This window comes from Maniola jurtina, chromosome 22 (genome assembly GCF_905333055.1).
Source record: "Maniola jurtina chromosome 22, ilManJurt1.1, whole genome shotgun sequence".
Classification (NCBI taxonomy): Eukaryota; Metazoa; Arthropoda; class Insecta; order Lepidoptera; family Nymphalidae; genus Maniola; species Maniola jurtina.
The window spans coordinates 6,351,685-6,360,832 of record NC_060050.1 but is presented as its reverse complement, the minus strand read 5'-3'; the positions used below and the strand labels follow the sequence as shown (position 1 = coordinate 6,360,832).

At 35.8% G+C, this 9,148-nt stretch overlaps 1 protein-coding gene across 3 annotated transcripts in view; it reads right to left on the bottom strand.

Moving 5' to 3' along the window:
* Positions 1 to 2,049: 2,049 nt before the first annotated feature.
* LOC123876670 (dopamine receptor 2-like) overlaps positions 2,050 to 9,148 on the bottom strand; it is a 165,308-nt gene continuing 158,209 nt past the window's right edge. Inside the window, exons 3-4 of one of the 3 annotated variants that reach the window (XM_045922963.1) lie at positions 5,169 to 5,253; positions 2,050 to 2,415 (exon numbers count right to left, since the gene is read on the bottom strand). In XM_045922963.1, coding sequence (XP_045778919.1) covers positions 2,356 to 2,415; positions 5,169 to 5,253 — 145 coding nt within the window. In that variant the 3' untranslated portion in view covers positions 2,050 to 2,355. Of the gene's footprint in view, positions 2,416 to 4,195; positions 4,449 to 5,168; positions 5,254 to 9,148 lie in introns of those variants that run through there. The other 2 variants (XM_045922964.1, XM_045922962.1) reach the window with 2 other exon arrangements.

Here is a 9,148-nt window from a genome sequence, read left to right as displayed (position 1 = left end):
TTTCCTTTCATATTTTTAAATAAGAAAACCTATTATGTTTGAGAAAATAACTTTTTTACTAACCTAACCACAGTTTAGTGATCGCTAAACTCAAAACACCATAATATGCCATGAAGTTTATAAAAATGGAATGTTATGATGAATAGTACCTATGTACTTATTTAGTAGTCATATGTACAACATACATAATAAACAATAATATATATAAACATTAATACAGTCCAATTTAAGATCTATTAGGGATAAAAAGTATAATAATATTATTTTTATAACATGTAACTAAATAACTAATACAAATATGTAGAAAGTTTCTAACAACGTTGAAAAAAGGTTTGAAACATTAACGATTATTATGTTTAAACATTGAACTATGAAAAATTATAATTTTTATGTTATTTTGTTACAAACATTGGTTTTGATTAAAACTATTCGCGATTTTATAGCTAAGTTTCATATATTACTGATACTAATAGAAAATCTAGGAGTATTTAAGTTACTATAAGTTAATAGTTAGACTATTATTTACAGAATTTTGAAGCGCATTACTTCCCTTATTTAATTTATGTACAAATCATAACATCTACCCTTAATATGTAAAGCATATTATATAAGTGGTATTTAGATATTATAATTAGAAAATAGATGCTAATATGTACATAGCTAGTAAATCACAGCTCCTGATTGAATTTTTCTCACAATTAAAGTGACTACATAATTTAATAATTCTACTTTAAACTATGATTTGTTTAAAATAAATACAATTGAGATCTTCGCTTTTACTTTGGTTTATTCGCTATTATTTAATAGGGAAACATCTATTTACATAGTTTTTTGGTTCATTGTTCAACTGACCTCTTGTACTTGTAGGCTAAGTGGTTTGAATTCAAAATTATCCAGATTCTAGACGTACAAATTACTGAGATAGACGATCACATTTTTTTCTATTGTAAGTTTATTGAACCTCCTTGCAAAGCGAATCACACTGAATTAATAAATATCATAAGACAAATCTAATTCAAGTTCAACTATAGTCGTCTTTCTTTTCGCAATATTGTATTTAGCAAATAAATAAATTTTTAACAATAAGTATATTTCAGCAAAGAAATGGATAATTTAATTTGAAATTAGTTTAGCTTTTCTTTGATATCTAACTTTCTTTTTACTAAGCTAACTTTGATAAAGGAATTTCTAGAATTACTTTAGATAATTTTGCTGATTCCGAATCTAATCTGTGCGCGTGTGTGCGATTCGTGCATGCGCAGTTGAGCGCGTCAATTTCAAATCTATACTAATAAATAAAATTGGAGTGTCTGTCTGTAATTTCGAAATAACTACCTCATATTAAGCTCATAGGGTTATTTGAACGATACCTCAACTGAATCACACGTTTTTAAAATTTTTGTCTGTCTGTCTGTCTGTCTGTCTGTCTGTTTGAAAAGGCTAATCTTTGGAACGGCTGAACCGATTTTGACGGGATTTTCACAGACAAGTAGAGGATTGACCAGGGTGTAACATAGGCTACTTTTTTAACCGACTTTTAAAAAGCGAGTTGTGTTTTTCTACCTATGTACACCGAAATCTCTGAGATTTCTGAACCGATTTGCGTAATTTTTTTTTTAATCGATAGAGGAACTTTGCGACATTGTTTCATAAAAAATTTGGATTCCAACTCCTCAATCCTGATGCTGCAGGGGATCCACGCGGGCGAAGCTGCGGGCATCAGCTAGTAAATAAATAAACTTGGAGGACTAAATCACTTGTCAGAGATAAGGACTAAGGAATTTTATTGATTGCGCATGTGCAAATCTTGTACATCAAAAGCAAACGAACACGACTATTATTTATGCCAGTGCGCATCTCTCATCACGCACTCTTGCATCCTCTTCCTTGTTTATGACACACGCGCAACTTTAATATTAATTAATACTATTCGTTCGTATACCTACGCATGCGCTATTGCATAATTCGGTTTATCTTAGTTCTCATCAATAAAAAATAGTTAAAGGAGTATTTTTTTACGTGGCCTACCTAATTTGAAATTACTTCAGCTTTAGTTTGATAAGTGACTTTCTTTTTTTTGCTAAGATTATGTTTGATAGAGGGTTTTCTGGATTCGCTTTCTATGCTAATTTCGCTGACTGACTCCGAATCTGGGCAAAAGGAGGTCTCGGTATAGATGTGACGTTCCAGGCATTGGATACGGTCGTCGTATGTGTGCGGTTCTTCTATTGTCCTCATTGGGTAGTCATTGGAAGGTGTGTCGCCATCTCTCCTGGCGGAGCGCAGGGAGCGGCGGCCCCTACATCAGGAGCAGCGCGTGCGGAGCGGGCGGCACGTCCCCGCACGCGCCTGATGTCACAGCCGACACATCTCGTGCTGCGAAACCGATGAATACGTCATTGTTGTCACTGGATACTGCAAAATACAATGTATTCTTAAGAGGATATCTTTCGTTACGCGTTCCATACAAACGTAGTTTAGGTTTAAGTGGAATATTAAACCAATCACCACGGTTTGGTGGGAGGCTTCGACCTAGGTTAGTTACCACCCTATCGGCTAAGTCATGCCGCCAAGCGATATAGCGTTCCGGTAAGATGCTGCGTAGAAACCGATAAGAGGTAGATACAGGTTTAGTAAAACTACCAAATCCCTTCCAATTTAGCCCGCTTCCATCTTAGACAATAACTCTTAACACCAGATGAGATTGGAGTCAAGGGCTAACTTGTCACGAAATAATAAAATTAAACACATTTTGGAAACTAATACCTGTGTCTGTGGTTTGTCAGATTTTGGTATAAAATGTTTAGTTTCGAAGTTACACGGGCTTAAAGTTTTAAGCACAAATCTTTGAGTTCAACTAGGTAATTATGAACCTACATAATATGTTTATGGTAATTTAAAAATTGAGTGGTTCTTTACGCGAAAAAGTATGAAACTTTTATATAACATTTCATACATACGCGAAGTAGGATAATATATCGTAGGACTTTTATATAAAATTTTAAGCTCTTTTAACTTTAAAACCAAACATTTTTACAGAAATCTTGAAAACATCAGATACAAATATTAGTTTCTAGATTTTTCTAGAAAAATTGTTAGTGTTCAAATGAAGAATTAAACTAGGTTTGTATGAAGAGCGCTGGACAGCGGAATAGGGAAAACCATTTAAACAAGTCATAATTTTTAATATTGTATTGATTTGAATGTAGCCTGTCAAATTGATTTAGAATAATAAGCAGAACCTGACACAAGTCCGGAAAATGCGAGGACAAAGAATTAATTAAATGCTAATGTATCAGACCTATCTACTGTAATTTCAGCTTCATTCATATAAATCCAACATTCTGCTAGAGTAGTTTGCAGAGTTTAGTTAAATGTTGCGGAATCATAATTTTTTTTTTTTTTTTTTTTTTTTTTTTTTTTATTTTTAAAAAAGAATATTAGCCATGCTAATCATGACTAATACTCCCCCTTCCCCTCCAATTAAGCGTAAAGCTTGTGCCAGGAGTGGGTACGACAATAGTGCAACGGGTGGGGTTTGAACCGCCGACCTTTCGGAATTCAGTCCGTTCCTCAACCGTTGAGCTATCGAATTGCACATTTATTCCTGAAAGAACTTCACACGTCTAACATTTGACATAAAAGTAAACATGTATATACGCTTCAAAATTCGTTGGGTGCACTTGAGCTTTGCATATGAGTTGAAACCAACACGGATTTTGGAATGAAAAGTGTTTGTAAGCAAACTCACACATTTGTTATTCAGATTATTTCATGCAAAGAGGAAACGTGTGAACATTTAGGTTTTGTTGCAACGATGTAGCGGGTCACAGAAATAGGTATAAATTGAAGCACAGTTTTACGACTATCAATAGAAACATGCAATTTGGAGCGGAGCAATTTAAAACAGTGACATGGTTATGAACAGAGACGGAAAGCTTTTTAAATGATCACATTAATAACATTGGAGTTGTGCGGAATACATAAATGTTTTAGGTACAGATAAGTCATGCCGAGGAAGGCGAAGTCACTTATATAGTGCATAAAGTGGTAGCATCACACGTACCTCTTTTTGAAAACCAAATATTCAAAATCTTGCTAAGAGTTTTTTTGTTTATTGCGAGATAGGCTTGCGCTTTGCGACGTGAGGTCAAGATTTGAATGCGCTTGCCGAGAAGATGACTACTGACTCTTGCTTAGAAGTATTTAGGTTTTACGTGGCAGGAGAGTAATGGAATGTTGTATTAAAACTTATGAAATTGCATCAGGGGATTTTTGAAAGTACAAAAACTTTAGGAAGATAATATTATTCCATAGAAGGCACTCGAAGTACGAGAGATAATGAGGTGAAGAATAAAGTTGGGCCGCTATATGTAAGTTTGCTCGCAGGAATTTTGTCTGATAGCTTGAAGATCGCCGGAGGAGTAATATCGGCGGGTCGTTCGCCACTGAAAGTAAAAGAATTTTTAAACTAAGCTAAGAATTAAATAACGCCGATACAAATCTTATAATTAACACATTTTTCAAATAAGTGAGAAACTAAAACAAATCTGTGATATTATTGCGAGAAAATCCGTTTCGTATAAATAACTGTTTGTTTGCCTGTCTATTGGTTAGGTATTTATAGGTTCAGGTGTTGTTTATCCGATTGAGTTGAAACTTCATACAGTTACAATATTGTTGGGGCTTGTGGGAAGTTTTTGACATAGGACCGTCAATAGATGATAGGGGGCGAGCGAATCGTATTTTAACCATCGATGATTTTAACGCATGCCGAGCATTGGATAGTATTATTAATTTTTATTTGCTCAAAAGATATACATTTTACTTAGTTATTGTTATACAATTATTATGACCCTGTTAATGATATTATTATTTATAAATGCGACGAGACTATCTTTCTGTGTCCTGTCTTTCTGTCTATGTTTATGTTACGTACTTTTTATATATTGACCTCTGAACCAATCGTCATGACATTCTGACGGTGACAAAAAGCTACTTAGTGGTAAAAAACAAATAAGTAGTTATTAATAGACAGATTAACAAGTTAGTATGGAGCATTTTATGTAATTTAGTCAACTGTCCAACAAATTAATGCATTTAGCTGGTTCTTTATTCGCCAGTATATTTTGTCGTTTTGAATAAAGCTAAATTATGAAGGTTTTTACCTGTGATTGCTTGAAGCGGAGTTGCGGCTGGTATTTTCGCCGCAGCTTTCTCGGGCAGCACACACATATAATTCTAAGAAAAGCCCTGTAACAATAGAAACATATTTATTGTAGAAATAGAAATATATTTTTTCTAAATAAAAAAGGAAGAGGTGACTGACTGACCGATTGATCTATCAACTCACAGCACAAACTACTAGATGGATTAGGCTGAAATTTGGTATTCAGATAAGTAGCTACTCTTACTAAGACCTAAACTTCCGCTAAAAAGGATTTTTGAAAATTCAACCCCAAAGGGTGTAAAATCGGGGTCTGAAACTAGTGTAATCCACGCGGACGAAGTTACGGGCATACCTAAGCTATTTAAAATAGGTATAATTAAACTTTTACAAGTGCTTTTGAATCGTCTAGTTAAGCTACCACTGAACAATATCAATTACTAGATGATGCCCGAGACTTCGTTCGCATGGTTTCAGGTTTTTAAAAATCCAATGCAAAATTTTTGAATTTCCGGAATGAAAAGTAACTTAGCCAGCTATTGAACGGAAAGTGGAACGGGCGAGCCGTGAAAAGGTAACATACAGACAGATCGAAACTCATTCGCATTTAAATATATGATGGATTAAAAAAGTGTGTGACTACTATCTCGCGCAGTGCTGGCGCGAATCAAACCAATGCTTTTTAGGGTTCTGAAGGATGCCAACGGAACCCTTTTGTTAAAACTCCGCTGTCCATCCATCTGTCTGTCAGCGGACGAACCGTAATAAGTAGAGAGCTGTTGAAATTGTCACAGAATGTGTATTTCTATGCCACTATAACAACAAATAATAAACATTTCTAAAAGCTACTTTGAACATTGAAACAAATTAAAAAGTGATAATTTTTGTACGGTGGATGGTACGAAACCCTTTATGTGCGAGTCCTTGACTGATTTTTATCATTTAATTTATAGTTTTATCGCAAAAAACTATACAACTCCACCCAGGTGAAGCCGGGGTGGATTTACTAGTTTATAAATAAGACTGAAACTCTATAATTTAATTAAGCAACAATATCACAAATATTTAAAAATATTTAGCAAATTCTGTAACGCTATTGTTGCGTTTATGAAAGTCCGCTTAAGTGATTCAAGACTTTATCACATTACAATCCAATTGAAATAAAGAGCTGATTGAACGGTCCTGCAGACAAAATAATTATTTCCGTGTTAAACATTTCAAATGATCGTCTTTCGGGGGATTAATTAAGTGGGAAGGAAGTATGTGGAACGTCAACGAAGGATGACATTTCTTGATTAACACAGATTGGGGATTTTAAGAATATATTGTGTACTAGATGATGCCCGCGACTTTATCCGCGTGGATTTAGATTTTTTAGATCCCGTGGGAACTCTTTGATTTCGCAAAGTTTCTCTATCGATTAAATTTTTTTTATTTTATTAATTATCGATTTTGAGCCAATTTTCATTTTATGTGTGACTAGTTGGTATGTTATTTCTGAACAAAATAGCTTTCTATTGAAAATCGATTGAGTAGTTTCAAAGTTTATCGACTAAATAAAGAAACACATTTTCCCTTTTTAGAATATTAGTTTCCAGTAGGTATGGTTATTCAAGTAATTAATGAAGTTAGTTATTGTAGAATATTTTACGGGTAGGCAAATAAACGGATAAGGTGCAATTTCACCCAAATAGACTTGGAACCCTCGCTTTACTCGTAAAACTATATTTCAAACTGCCTTTAAAATATAAGGTTCAAAGCTACAGCGCGAAACTTTCGTCTTTACAGATATCTGGGTTGCCTTTTCGTCTGATTAGTAGGCGACATTAGGCCTTCCACTTAGATTAGGGATGAGACATCTGTTACTGTGTGCAGTAACAGAATGGTGGCACTATTCCCCGAGAATTCTGTTAGCCAATGTATACGTACCCTAAAGGCTACTTCAGACACCGCGGGTAGCGGGTAGGTACAGACACTGGCTGTATCATTCATTTTAGAAGCGCCCATGCCGTTCATCCATACTTCCATAATAATATTATAAATGCGAAAGTGTCTCTGTCTGTTTGTTACGTTTTCACGGCTCAACCGCTGAACCGACTTTAATGAAATTTAGTACAGACTTAGGGTACATTCCGAAGAAGGACATAGGCTACTTTTTATTCCGGAAAAAGAAACAGTTCCCGCGGGATAGCACTCTATCTTTCACGCATTTGTCGTTCAATAAGGCCGCAACAGAGCCACAGATTGACGGTATTTTTTGCATAGACATAGTTACCTCAAATTACAAACCTCAATTATTAGGTATTAGAATCTTGAGTCACGCGAGCGAAGCAGCGGGTAATAGCTAGTTAGGAATATTGTGTGAATGCTGCTACTCAACCAAAACAATTACGTACGAAATCCGCATCGTGTTCTCACGATGATCTACATAGAGAGAGTTCATATTTTATCTTTAATAGCGCGTTTTGGATTTGTAATGAGGTACAGTTACCACATCTGTTTCATCAATAGCCGCGTCTAACAGCACAAGGTACCTCCATTTTAGCGCGTTGCAAATCACCCTGGGGCTTACCGTCGCTTTGTAACTATAGTTATCACAATAATCGCAATCACCAAAACACTTTCGTTAAAGATGCACTGTTGCAGCAAAAATATCATACATTTTGCAAATCACAATAATTGAGATTGTAGCAATGATTGATGTAGGTTTTCCATACTCGAGCAGCCGATTTGCAACCGCGCGTTTAATGCATGTCTGAACTCGCCCTTATTATTTGGATCGAGACTCGAGAGGCCTAGATTAGATTGTATTAGCATTGTAATGCCCTTTTCTAAGCTCGTCTTTTTGTGGACTGTGAAATTCAATTAAACTTTCATTTTCAGCTCTTAAGACGCTTCGAGGAACGCGAATTATCCGTTTTCCTGTTTGTATTGAAAATCAATTTTTATTGTAAAGCGATTAGGCTTTTCATTACATTATCATAATGTTTAATTGTATTAAGTGCGCCTTGTGGTCAATTTGTTCAATCTTTGAAAAGTGTATTTAAAATGCATGCGGCGTATATTTTGATATGAGATCAGGATTATCGTTATCATTGTCAACCAATATACATCCTCTGCTGGATATAGGTATTTATAGGAATTTCAACACGGCACGGTCTTTAGCTACATGAATCCAGCGGCTCCCTGCGACTCGTTTGATGTCGTCTGTCCACTTAAGGCCGATTCACACCAATTGCGTATGCAGTATGTACACGTGACACGTGCGTAGTGACGCGCGTGAACTGCACGCATTACGTCTACGTGAGCGTTCATGCCACGCAACCGGTATGCCATGTTTCATACAGTTCCATACATTACAACGTAATAGTACGCGCTACATCTACGCTTACGCAGCCTGTGTGAACGAGCTATTAGAACGAGCGACGGGGGTCTTTCAACGCTGCGCTTTTCGATGCGAGGTCAGCAGTGAACAACATACCTACGGCTCTAACCTGAATAAATGCTTTAGAAAGCCCCGTCTCAATTTTGTTTAATGGTTTTTGCAAATGTGCGAAGAATCATATAAATGTGTGATGGTACGTGAATCGTCTCTGTTTAATATTTGGTGATTGGCTATAATGAGGAAATTATTATAAATAAAACGGCTAAACTCAGGGACACCTTTAGCATTTGGAGTTATATGTTAATACACGTAATGCCAAGTATATGGCAGGCACAATACGTCGGGTGGACAATGTAGACGTCCCCAATCAAACTACCAGACTTTCGCGGTTTAAAAGAAGAACTTTATCTTATAGAATTATTATTTTGACTCATTCTACTCTCTCAAGAGAAAAACCTGAGGAGGAAAAAAAAAACAGTTTAATTTATACGTTCTGGCTTGAATGAAAGGTCGGTTGATACATGTATATGCCGATTCGGCCATCTTCTACTGACCAGAGCTCCTTCTAGCACGGGGGGATCCCTGCGCCGGTATTC